Source organism: Gymnogyps californianus, chromosome 3 (genome assembly GCF_018139145.2).
Source record: "Gymnogyps californianus isolate 813 chromosome 3, ASM1813914v2, whole genome shotgun sequence".
Lineage (NCBI taxonomy): Eukaryota > Metazoa > Chordata > Aves > Accipitriformes > Cathartidae > Gymnogyps > Gymnogyps californianus.
Genome location: NC_059473.1, coordinates 10,393,149 through 10,406,214, shown reverse-complemented (window position 1 = coordinate 10,406,214; position 13,066 = coordinate 10,393,149). Strand labels below are relative to the sequence as shown.

At 43.2% G+C, this 13,066-nt stretch overlaps 1 protein-coding gene across 8 annotated transcripts in view; it reads left to right on the top strand.

Annotated features, from left to right (window-relative positions):
- Nucleotides 1-13,066, top strand: part of MEIS1 (Meis homeobox 1) — a 233,735-nt gene that overhangs the window by 178,209 nt on the left and 42,460 nt on the right. For all 8 annotated transcript variants that reach the window (XM_050895206.1, XM_050895207.1, XM_050895204.1 and 5 more), the window contains one exon: nucleotides 3,348-3,493. In XM_050895206.1, coding sequence (XP_050751163.1) covers nucleotides 3,348-3,493 — 146 coding nt within the window. The remainder of the gene's footprint in view (nucleotides 1-3,347; nucleotides 3,494-13,066) is intronic.

Genomic DNA, 13,066 nt, shown 5'->3' with positions numbered 1-13,066 from the left:
ACCTCTGGATCCAGTGCTCAAAATCAGAGAATCAGGTATTGCCAATTAAAGTGCCATTTCCAACCATCATATCAAGACAGATTACTTGCAGTTCCTCTGATAATGTCACGCCGTGCCTAAAGAGAAAGCGAGCCAGAGTTTCTCCATGGACAAAGGATCTGCGTGGACGAAACTCATCGGCGACTGAGGCGGAGGGAGGATGATGCAGATCATGCATATGGCCGTGCATATGTGCAGCGTAAACGCAAGCGGTGCGCCTGCTCTGCCCCCCGAATAGCCACGGGCCATTTTGAAGAGCCTGTGGCCCCTCAGTCACTGGCCTACTAGTTAATTGCCACACGGACTTTGTGACACATGGGCAGATAATATGACATTTTCGGTTTCTGTCACTAGCAAACGCCACGGCGTTGCTTGCACTAGTTGCTAAGAAGCTGTCAGAAACCATTAGCAGCTGGCTAAAGTTGCCCTATGGCATTTCCTCATGGCATCAGCAAAACAAGCATAAATCACCCAGCGGAGCCTCCCGCTATACTAATGAGGCTGTAAGCTTGTTTATGGACTAGCATCATTTCTATGATTATTTCCACCTTTTCAGTTCGCCTTCATTTGGCGGCAGGAGAAGTCAACTTCAGGAACGGAGTCGCTGCTGACATTTTACAAATGCAGTTCGTAGCTGCTACCGTGTGGCTGGTCAGTGGTGCTTCAAGTTTGTTTAGTGATCTTTAAAAAGAGGAAAAGAGGGAGAAAAAAAGGGGGGGGGGGATCTCTGGAGACCTCACAGAGGTGAGTGTATCAAGTTGCAAAGTAGATGGAAATACTAAAATCCACAATTGACCATTTAGACTTCTCTCTGTGGTTTCAGTCTTTACGGGATCAATTTTCCATTTAAAAAAAGTGGAAGAGGTTAAACAATTTATAAAAGTCTACCGAAGCATTTGCTCTTAGGATAGCTGGGTGCTTTCTTATCCTCTGCCTGCCTTTCACTTTCTCTAACTTGTGTCGGACGGGGCCAGGGTTTATTGTTTTAGGCTTTTCTGAACATGCACCAGTATTTACACTGGATTGAAAGCATTTGCTTCCAATGAAAATCTTGTCTTAGATTACAGCCCAGCAGTGTAATTTCCCTCCCAGATGGGAGTAAAGTAGCAGTATTTGCCTAAAAACAGTAGGAAGAACAAACTGTGCATTAAGCCAAGGCTGTTTTTGGCTTGAGCTAATGATGTAACAGAAACCTTTTATTTGGGATAGGTCACCGCCAGGGATTGAAGGAGGTGATCTGGCTCGCGCTTGAAAGGTTTCTCCATTGTATCTACATAAGTCTTCACTTAAAAAATCCTGTTCCTAATGCTTCTGCTTTCATACAGCAGAAATAAACAGGAAAGGTTCTGGGGAGTGTTATAGGTGGAATGCAGAAAGCTTTTCCTCCCCTAATGGAGGATATAATTCAGGTGCCCCGGAGGCATGCTTTCAGGAATTCTCTTGCCCGAGGTAATGGGAAGCTAAGGCTGCTTGAAGGCCTTGATTATCTATTGATGCACAAAGCTGGAAAAAAAGTCATCTCCCTTGGATTATAGTAGATATTTCCATAAATTATCAATGAGTCCTCCTCCTGTCAGGCACGAGGCGATGCCTGCTAAATTAATCTGAAGGGGGGCTGAAATGAGGAGAGAGTGTATTTTAAAAAAAATGGGGGGGGGGGGGGGAGAGGGGGGGTGGACGATCGCAGGGAGGTGGTGAAAGGCAGTGTCATTAGGTTAGAAGCTTTTCATTTTTAATCAATGAATGAGTAATACTTTTCTTTTCCTTATTTGCCTCTCGCAGACAGAAAGTGGATTAGCCCGTGGAATTTTAAATGCTGTTGAGTTGTTTCCTTTGCTCATGTTTCTTTTATGAATTATTATTTTATATGGTGAATTGCTTCTCTGTATAAAAGCCCTTTTTTACATACTGGGCTTTCAAAGAATTTGTTGGATATCTGATTTCTTCATAAAAATCTTGTTTGTTTCTATAACTACCCAAGGTTACCATTTCATTAAAGACACAGGCCAAGTCATACGGACAATTATAAATTTGCCATGGTCAGTAAGGTACTAAAAATATAACACTAGTAATAACTTTTTTTTTTTGATGCTGAAAGCTCTTTAACAAATCATAATTTTGACAGTCTACATCCTTTTTTTTAAATTAAATTTATTTTCTATTTTTATTCCTAACAGAGATAGTTTTGATTCAGCCCAATTCAGATGACTTCCTTGATCATTCTTGCCCGGGGGTGTAAAAAACACTTGCCTAATAACATCACAACTCCATGTTGCTACAAATACAGTGTCCTTAGAAGCCAAGATATAGCATTCAATCCACATGCAGAGAATGCAAAGACTGATTTGCTCTTTGGACTTGTTTATAAACTGCTTTCAGGGTTTGAAACAAAAATTGCATGCAAACTGGCCGGGCACTGAAACTTTTGTTTTCCTTTGACCGCTAGCCCATCAGCCCAGACCCAAGTTGGCTGCTACGCAGTTACGTCCTCCTGTAGATATGTTGGTAATGTGATGAGAACTGTCTGAGACGTTCTCTGCATTAAGGAAATTCATTCTGGATCAGTTGTTGTTTAACGGGAGCAGACACCTATTACTGATACGGCACACCGGCACAAAGCAGGGTATTAATTCCTGCAGTGTATGTCAAATTGGTAGCTACTTATCCCACTATGAATTTCTTTTGGCTGGGGCTGGGAAGAGGGGAGGCCAGTTAGCTACCCACCTCCCATCAAAAAGTCAGGGGAAGTTGATTGTCCATAAAAGACTTAACATAACCGATGCCCCAGTCCTCTGGTTATTTCTGAATTTGGGGAGAGAATATGATGTTGCAAGAGAGCTTCATTCACCCTGCTTTTCACATCCCAGAGCGGGACGGGGCACCCAGCTTCACACATGTCACGGGACACCATCGATACTTTCCTATTTGCCATCTCAGCCAAAGTAGCTGATTGGGATGAATTTTTGGGAAGTGACCTAGTGTGAAGAAAAACCACCGTTTCCACCTTTGCAAGCTGGATGCTTGCAAAAAAAAAAAATTTTTTTTTTTTAAAGCACTTTTTGTTTTGTGTTACAGTGGCAGAAATGGCCGCACTGTCCTTCAGGATAAACCAGAACAGGGCTGACACAGTCCTGAGACCTTCCCTCTCCCCATGTCTCTTCCCCCCCATCCCCTCAACCTCTGGTGAATTATGGTGTTAAAGAATTTATACCTCATTTAAATATTCATGCAGTTTATACCCAAAGCCAGGCTTCGGCTGAAGTATATAAAGGTAGCATAAGTCAAAATTTGATTCACTATATTTACAGGTGACGGCTTGGACAACAGTGTAGCTTCCCCCAGCACAGGTGATGATGATGATCCAGATAAGGACAAAAAGCGACATAAAAAGCGTGGCATCTTTCCCAAAGTAGCCACAAATATCATGAGGGCATGGCTGTTCCAGCATCTAACAGTAAGTGAACTCTAGATCACATATGCAAAATAAAACATGGAAAATGTCATAGTTGTAGTAGTCGTAGAAAGCAAAAAATACGTATGATGTTGCTGACAGGCAGCTCAGGGAACTTTTCCGAGCAGAGTTGTTGTTGTTGCCTCATTTGCTAGATGCCAGGGGAAGAGCACAGAGCGTATGTTTTTATGGTTTTGGGGTTTTTTTGTGTGTGTTGTTTTTAGAATTTTTTTTGGTTCGAGTCGCGGTTGTTAACAGGACGTCACCGCAAAGTGTGACTAAGCTTATACTAATAACCTCGGAGACCTGTCCTGCCCCGCTGCTCGCACAGCTGCAGCTCCCCTTAGCTGACGTGGGAATCGCTGCTTCGGAGCAGGGAGCAGCATTTGGCCCCTGGTTCTGTGCTCCGGAGAACCACGGAAAATAATTGGGGAGATTAAAAACAAAGCAAAAAGCAAACAAAGACCTTATTCAGATGTTTGTCAGAGATCATGAGAAGCTTCATGATGAAAGGTCTGAATGTGTCTGGTTTAATAGCAAAGTATAATTTTTTTCTTTGAGACGTTCTCATTCCCAGAGTGTAAGTTACCCCTGTATTTAATGTTATAAAGGGGTGGGGGGATACGCAGCTATTTCTGTTGCCACAGCTACCTGTATTTTTTTTATTCCCGGGATTAGAAATCAAAGCTCTAGACAGGTGTGTGGGCTTAAGCTGGATGCTGGAGCTTCTTTCAAGAGTTTATATTGTATACCACGCTTTCTAACATCAGCATTTAGAAAAGTGTTTTTAATGCCATTCTTTTTCATCAAATTGTGGTGATCTGTCACTGTGTTTCATCCACTGTGGGGATGTGGGCCTTTGGCCCCAGGTTTTCTGTCTGAGCTTTTCTGTGCCAGGAGGATAAGGGCCAGGCGAGGGGTGCCGGGGGTCTGCAGGTGGTAGTGAAGAAGAGTTCTCGCCTCCAATCCCAGCGGCTGACTCTCTCCCCTGCCTGTAGTTAGGGTCAGGATGAAACCAGAAGCCGGCCAGCTTGCCCAGCCCTGGTGGGAGCCCTGCCAAGGGTATGCTCGTAAACTGGAGGAAGCACTCACGCACATCGCCCCTCCGTCCCCCGCTGAGCCAAGAAACCAGATATCTGCCATGACTCTTGTCAGCATGGGGATCAGGCAGGGAATCCTGCCCCACACAGTCCTGGGTTGCTATGAATGAACCTTCGTGCCGGAGCACTCCTCCTCTGAGGCCGGAGAGGGCCTCGGATATCTCCAAGTTAGTCTCTCTCTCTCTGGCAGACTCTATGTCAGCTGTGCCCCGGCTTTGCCAGCTCCTTAGCCCCGTCCCTGGTGCGTTCAGCGCATCGCTCCCAAAGGCTGAGGTGCCTTTTGGTTTTGGTGGCTCTCTGATTCTAGGTCCTCACCCAAGAAGAGCTGAGAGCCTGGTTGGTGTGTCTCTGCAGGTAGATGTGAGGTTAAGGACATCTGCCTCCAAAATGGTCCAGGGGTGCTGTGCCAGCAGTGATGCTCACCCCAGCCTGATGCAGCTGGTTTAGGTTCTGGTTTAAGGAGATGCCCTGGAAGCTCTGCAGTCAGGACGAGGCACACCAGGGGACACTGAGCAACTGCATGTCAGTCCCCATATTTCACAGCTGAGGAATTACAAATATAGTGTATATGTTACTATTATTAATACTGTTAGTATTTTTTCCTGGAAGTGGCCTGTTGCTGTGTTTGTGCTAGTAAATTAAACATCGCCCAGGCCCGGGCACAGGAATGTGACTGTCTGTCCTGTTAAACTGCTTGAGTAGTCTCCAGCATGCTCTTAGCCTGGGCCAGCTACCACCCTTCAAACCCATTCCTGGGAGCACAGCAGAAGATAGCAGGGGTGACTCCCAAAAGACGTTGTGGCAGGAGCCACCCTGTGTTGAGCATTTAGCTACATGGGCTTGACCTGACCCCGCAGTTGGCTTCATGCACTGTCTCAGGACCAGAGAATGGACCCTATTACTGTTTCGTCCAGATTAGGTGTAGGGTGCAAGTAGCTTTTCACTCTTCTGCTGCACGGTAACGGTGCGCAAGAGAGGAAATGAGAGTGCCTGTGGAGCTTGCTGCAGAGCTGCCCCTGGGAGACACCATCTGGGTGTCTGCTTGTAAGGTGGTCTCTTCTCCTGGAAGACTCAAATACAGGAAGCCCCCAGAACCTATGCAATGAAGCCGCTGCATTTTCTACCTTACAGCACCGAGCTAAAGCTTGCTTTAAAAATCCACCATCCTCTGTGCAGATCCAGCCCAGCCAGGTGAAGCATGTGGATTTATTGCAGGGCAGCTTTTCCCTTCTTCTGGCAGCATCAGGGTAGCTCCAGGCTTGTCTGATCAGTTCAGTAAAGCAGAATTGGTTTACCCAGTCCAGCCTTCTCCAGCTAGGACCTTAAGACAGATCTTTCAAATCGACTCTAGGTGGGGTCGCGGACAGTTTCCCCAAATTAAAACATGGCTGGACAACATTGTAGGCTCTTCCAAGCATGTGTCTCAGCTGGGAGTGCTCTCGCTGGAGTGAGACGGCACCAGAGAACTTGTGCATCCAGAAGAGCAGTGGGTCTTGTGCATGGAGGAAGATGTCCTCCAGGCAAGTACATTGATAACAAGGGGAAGAGTCAGCACTACAGCTAGCACTAGAGCAATGTAATGTGCTGACAAGCTGCTTGGGGTGCTGTCCTCTCTGCAAAAAAACTCAGGCCCAAATCATGGCTGCAATCAGAGCTGAGGAGTACGGGGGTAAGAGACTGAAGGAATTAAGACTCCAGTTCATTTATGAGGGTGTCTGGGCCTCATGACTGCTCTTATAACCCTACGCACTGGCATGACAGTGTCCCCAGCTGGGCTCCTCGCTGCGGGAGGGGGGTCATCCTGAGGAGTGGTCAGCTGAGGAAACTAGAGATCCCACATCGTTTATTTATTTATTATTAGTGAATTTGGTCTTCCCTAGGGTGGACACGAGGTCCTCCCTAAAGCGGGAAGTGAGGAGAGATAGGGAGGTGGCTCTGTGCAGGCAGGGGACATGTCAGGGCAGGCGATACCTGCCTTTTGCCCCCAGTGCTTAACCTGCCTTCACTTTCCCCTCCAGAAAATGGCAGGGAAGAAACGAGCAGCAGTTAAGCGCGAAATCCAGCATCCCTTTGACCGCTGGTGCTTCCTAATTGGGGTGTTAGTTGGGAGCCCTCCTTTTCAAAGGCAATTTTTTTTTCCTCACAATTGTAATATTAATACACATCAGTGGCATGGAATTAAACAAAATGGACAGTAATTGCTGTGTCTGTCATACTAATGATTAATGGTTGGAAGGATTTAAAATAAATGTTGGACTAATACAATCTTTTAAAAGTGTATAGGCTGGTTTAATTCCTTCTATGCAGTTATTCCATCTCCAAGAGTATTAAGTCTTCCTCTGTGTCCTGACTTCATTTCCTAAGGTTTGTCCCTTAGTTCTCATTTCCCACTTAGGAGGAAATTCTTTTTTTTCTTTATTGAAGAAAAAAAATGAAATGCAAGGCCATAGCCTCTCTGGTTGTTGAAGTGTTTGGGCAATAGCTCCCACTCAGTGTCAGGCTGCAGCCCCCCTGTTATTTTGACTGATGTGCAGAACTGAGTTGACGTATGCCCAAAGGGTAGGCAAGCGCTGTCCTCTGCAGATGCAGGCAGTATGCTCTGAAACACTTCAGGGGATAAATTCATCCAAATTGCCCTTTTTTTTCTTCCCCTTGGAATAATAACAACAACAAAAAAATTCAGCTAAAACAATAGCAATAGTGGTGACCAGACTTACACTTAGGACTTTGCAGGATTTATTTTTAACTGTTTGCTATTCTGACTTAATTTTGGCTAAATGTCTGGGTTGGAAGAGCTGCCCAGGTTGGCCATTAGTAGGCAAAATGTAGCTGTGGAGCTTGTTGAAATTTTTGATGGTAGATTATGACACCAGCCTGTAAATTTTGAGGTTTGTGAAATCTATTTTTAGGATTTTGCTATAAATTTGAGATGGAAAGAATGGCCTGTTACTATTTGGATTAAAAAAAAAAAAAAAAAAAGAAAAAAGCTACTAATACTTTGGTGAAGAGGTGAGTACATCCCCAAACTGTAAAAGTTGAGTAAAAAATGAGGGGAGGCTTGTGGGGTGGCATCAGATGGACATCAAATGCCACGGCAGGGTCTTGAGGAGGGACTGGGGCAAACCAGTCCTGTGCTGGAGCTGGGCTCCAGAAAGTTGCCCTAAGGGTAATTTCAAGGTGTGCTGCAGCCCGGCAACATTTTACAGGCCCTCTTTTCTTTTTTTTTTTTAAATTATTTCTTGGATCACTTAACATTCAGGGATCCTATCTCACCACCATTTTTCAAGCACATCTCCTCACTGTAATGTATAGCCCTCAGCAGGGATTGTGAAATAAGGGAAAAGCTTGGAGGAAGGGAAGGGGAAGAAGAAATAATCTTGCCTACAACCAGATCTGTGTAAATTTAATTGTGTCAACAGGATTAGTTTCTGCTTCAACCCATACTATGCTTTTGTCCCAGCAATGGTACCTTTTTCTTCAAAACTAGAAGAAGGGAGTTTGGGGGGGTGTCTTTTCAACTGTTTTGTTCACTCATTGTGAATTCTCTGCATCCTTTAAATCCAGCTTAATTTAAAATGTTGGGATTCAAACCTCATTTGGGGGATTATATGATATAATTGATTTGTTATATGATGAGTATTTGATGATCTCCACGTTCATCATCTAATCAGGAAAAAAAAGCCATAAAATTATAATCCCAAAAGATGTTTAATAACAATTTAAACTATTGAAGGCTTTATTTAAGCACATTAGGGGATTATAAACTACTTTTTTTTTAATGGTGCCAAGAGGTAGATTCAAGGACTTCAAACACCTTTTAAAAAACAAATTGCCATGATTTAAAAAAATGAATGGGACAAGGATTTCTTTCATGTAAATCCCATAATTTAATCATTATTTTTAACTGCTTTTAAAACAATTTCCTTAAGAGGTTAAATGTTACTGAAATGGGAGACTGAGCAGAAAGTAAAGGACGTAGCTGAAAGACGTTGACTTTACAGTAAAAGTGAAAGATTTTTTTCTATTATGTATCTGGATTTTGAATCTTTATTGATCGCTTCATGCCGTGCTATTAAACAAGAAAACTCATAATAAGCAATATGCAATCTATTTAGCAAAGCTGTTATTTGTATAAAAGAATTTATTGGAACCAGGTATTTGAAGGAGGCACTTTATATCCGAATCTAGCTGAGAAAAATAGTCCCTATCTCTTCAAGGATGTTATTCTGATAGAAAAATACTATTACACCACTCAATTCTGTAAGTTTTGTTTATGTATTAATATTTTACAGGCTAGCAACTTTTTAAGGTTAAAGCAAGTGGATTTCATGTCTTCTCTCATCCCTCCGTGGTTATGAGATTTTGCCTTGGGAGGAGCGTGGGGTTAATTTGGCTCCCTGCCCCTACTCCCATGCAGGATGCTTGTCTGGTTTTGGAAAGGAGTGTAGCAAGAGGGGAGATGGGTACAAAACTAGGCTGCTGAAAACATGAAAAGGGGAAATAATTGGCTAAAACCAGCGAGGATTTTCTTTGCTCTCCTCTCAAAAGGGTTTGGAAGCATTAAAACAAAACAACCCCCCGAAAGTACAACTTACAATGAGTCTTCATCCTGCACCAACTGATACTTGCTCTGCAAAATGCCAGAGGGCTCCTGGAGCTCATCTGCGTAACAGGGGTCATATTTCCATATATTGGACTCAGAATGGGGGGGGGGTCCCCACCTTTATCCCAAATACGCAAGTCTCCTCTTTCACTTGATTTTATTGTGGGCAAAGCTGTAAAAATCTTTCTTCCACATCTGCGAGACTTCTTAGTGCCAGCTGTCCCGAATTCCTGGGAAAAGCCAGGCGTTTTTAGCTTGCCTTCAGTCACCCATGCACCGCCATCCCCTCAGCTGGGAAGGTGGGAGCCAGGGCTGCTCCTACTCCCAGCAGCGGGAAGACTTCCCAGAGCAGCAAGCAAAAGCATCCATCGCGGGTTGGTGCAAGTAACCCATGATGAGGGCCCTCAGCTCCCTTCTGCTGGTGGAGGTGCTGTGGCAGTCGTCTTCAGTGGGAGAAAATGGGAAATGTTATTACAGGAGAAGATAATTATTCCGAGGCTCTGTCAGAATTGAATTGAGAGCTCCAGAAAGGAGGACAAACAGGATTTAGGTAACTCAGTTTGAATTAACTTCTTAACCCTTCAGCCCTCCCAGAGTTTGATGGAAGACACTGACTGTCAAAACCTTCAGCATGTTCTTTAATCTTCCTCAAATTTGTTGCTTTGACCTGCTGTCCAGCCTCCAAGGATTGGTCCATTTTCTAGCGTGGGTGAATTTTGCCATTTTTAAAGAGAACTGTTGTTTTTTGGGAGGAGACCCTTGGCAATGCTGCTGTTGCTCCAGTTCCATGATTTCTTGGAAAGCGCATGTCTCGTGTACTGAGATCTCATGCTGTCCTGTAGATTATTTAAGTTGCCAATGCTGAGCTATACTACAAACCTTTGGGTTTAGACCAGAAAGGAAAAATATAGGGTGCTTTAATCAGTTGGTTCAAGGAAACCAGATTCCTCCTTAGGCTCTTCTCATGTTCAGAAGTGTGGTGTAGTTACAACATCTGTTTTTTTTCATATCTGTGATTCAGTTTTGTTTCTGATGAAGACAACCATCATGTTGTCTTAAACTACATGGTATGAGACATCTCATCCTGGGCTCCTCGCAGGTCTCAGGAGCAGCAGCCGTCCAGGGAAGTATTTTGGTTGAAATCACAAGGTAGCCAACGGCCTGGGCTACATTTTAGAGAGAAGGTGTCTATTCCCAAAGGGCTATCTTATCTTTTTCCCAATTTCCCCCAGTTTCCACCTTGGAGGCACTGCTGTACCAATGTGGAAGCCACCAGCACATTAAGGAATTTGAATTATTTGGAAGCTGCTGAAACACATTAGTATTTACACACCAGAAGAATTTCACATCTGAGTAGAAGCGAGGGAATACTGAAAAGTTGAAACATGATAAACATTAATTCAGATGTTAAATTACACTTGCTCTGGTTGTACTAGAACTCCTTTTGTTTGCATAAATATTCTGGGAAATGAGTTTACCAGCAAGAATGTTTGCAGTAATAAGAATTTTTAAGTCAACAGTAGATGCTTTGCTTTCTTCTCCACCCTCTCCTTTCTTTTTATATTTGCAGCTGTGATATTTTGCATGTGCAACTTCATTTTTGAAATTAGCCTCCTCCAGTCAAGGCACAGAAATGTGTTACGTGACATACTGTCTTTCTGCAAAGCAGATGTACGAAATTCAAGTATCACATTTTGAAGAGTGAGAGGAGGAGGGAAAAAGTCTGACCACCAATTTGTAAATCTGGAAGTATCCACGGAAATATTTTGGCAAATAATTTGCAGTGTGAAGTACACCAAAGGCAACAACCGTATCTTGGCAAGCAGTGGGTGAGCAGGAAATGAGGATAAATTCATGGGCTCGGTTGTTCATTATTAATTGTTTGTTTAGCTTGTCCTCTAACACAGTTGCTACAAAAGAGCCTATGTTGATTCTCAGATATGCTTATGTATATAAGTGCCAGTGTTAATTTTTTATTGGCAATCTCCTAACTCTTGAAGGAGTTTCACAGCGCACCAGTATAAGCTGGCGAGTGACTTACTTAATCAGATCAGGTAAAGTGCCAAAATATGAGGCACCAAACCAGTTGGGCGCATATCCGATGAGATGTGTTAATCTGTGGTGTAAGATAAGCTGCCTTTCAAATAGGGTCACATTTGGAAGTGGTACATCAAGTTGTGTAAGATGCACTCCCTTGCTCTGGCATAGAGTATCCAGTATCCTACATCTGTTTGCATGAACTTAGCCCTTGTCTGAATGAACCGAAACAGTGATATTGCTGTGAATATAGTCTGTTTGTTGCTCCAGGAGAGGCATGAGAAGTGAGTTGGTTTTTTACCCATTTTAAAAGTTTTGTTTCCCTTTTCCTGCATTTACCTTCAGCTACACAGAATCTGCACTGTTACAGCTTACACGTTTTTTCTCATTGCGTATATTCAAGACACCTTAATTCCTGATATTAACTGGTTATGTTTACTGTCTGCCCATCAAATTACCCATAGAAAACTTTTCTTGTGGAAAGGAATTTTTTGTTGTTGTTGATGGAAAGTTAAAATTTTCCATAGATAATGCCATCCTTTCCCCCAAAATGCTCAGCTGAAAATCCAGTTTTCAGTATATGAACAAATGCGTTGGTCAGACTCATCTTTGCCCTTCCAGCTCCTCACCCTGTAAGCTACAGCAGTGCTAAATATATGTGTAGAGAGAAGGTAAGTAGGCAGAAAAGAGTTTAAGTTAATATGTAGTTACCTAATTTACCTCGCCTTTTGCATCATTGCCTGATTTAGACCCGTAGTATTTAGTGGAGTACTCGTTTCACTTCAGTGGTGGGCCATCATTTTAATAAGGCAAGGTCTAGGAGACTTACCACTGCATCTTCTGCTTTATGAACCAGAAACTTCTTCCCAGAAAATACTTCTCAGACTTTAGGTATAGCATGAATATTCCTTTCGTGGCTACTGGTTGACTTTTTCTAATCCAACATGTACAGCATAAAGCATTTTGGAAATACGTTTTTTTAAAAAAACCCAACAAACCACCAACTTATTCCCACTGTGATGCTCCGTACCAGTGATGCAAAAAGGGAGGTAGTTATGTTAGCAGCACTAAAGTGTCACTTGAGTCACACTAGTAAAAACAAGTGTCTGCGCATGATATAAATATGTTTTCCAGGGACTTTTTTTGAACTCGGAGGGGAAATGGTGGGACTCTGCCTTAGGTGGCTTGCTCTATTTGTTACCTAAAGTCAGCTTTGAAGTGAAACTCTTCTTCCTAGACAACATTCATGTCAACCAGAGCTCTTGGGGTGGGTCCCTAAGTGATATTTTTGGGAAGATAAATGCCATATTAGATGAATCTGGCTAATTAATGCGTTCGTTGGCAGAACTCTACTTATTTGCCAGGAACTTTGTGCTGATCCAGGAGTTGCACTGTGCTTGTGTGGGTATGGCAAAGAGGATAAACCCTTGGTTTTGTTGTTGAAACCCGAGCGTGGGTCTGTTGGTGCAGCAGGTTGTAAACCCTGGAGAGTCATAAGCTACAGTTGGGGGCAGAATAATTTTGAAGCTGGTAATAACCCGAATCTTAGGATTCTTATGAATAAAATGCAATTTTAGTAATGTTTTCATAAACAGCAGTAATGGCGGCGTTTTAGTAAACAGTGGCATTAGTTGCATCAAAATTGCACCACATTGGCTTTTAAATTACTCCACCTGTCTGTATGAATAGGATTTTCAATGTCGAGGCACACAGACAGCTGCTGCTAATGTTTTTTTTTTCTCCCTGTGCAGATAATGCTGGCAAATCTACAGCCATCAAGGCCTGGTTTCTGATGTAAAACGGTACCTGACCTACTGGCTCTGGTGCTACAAAAGG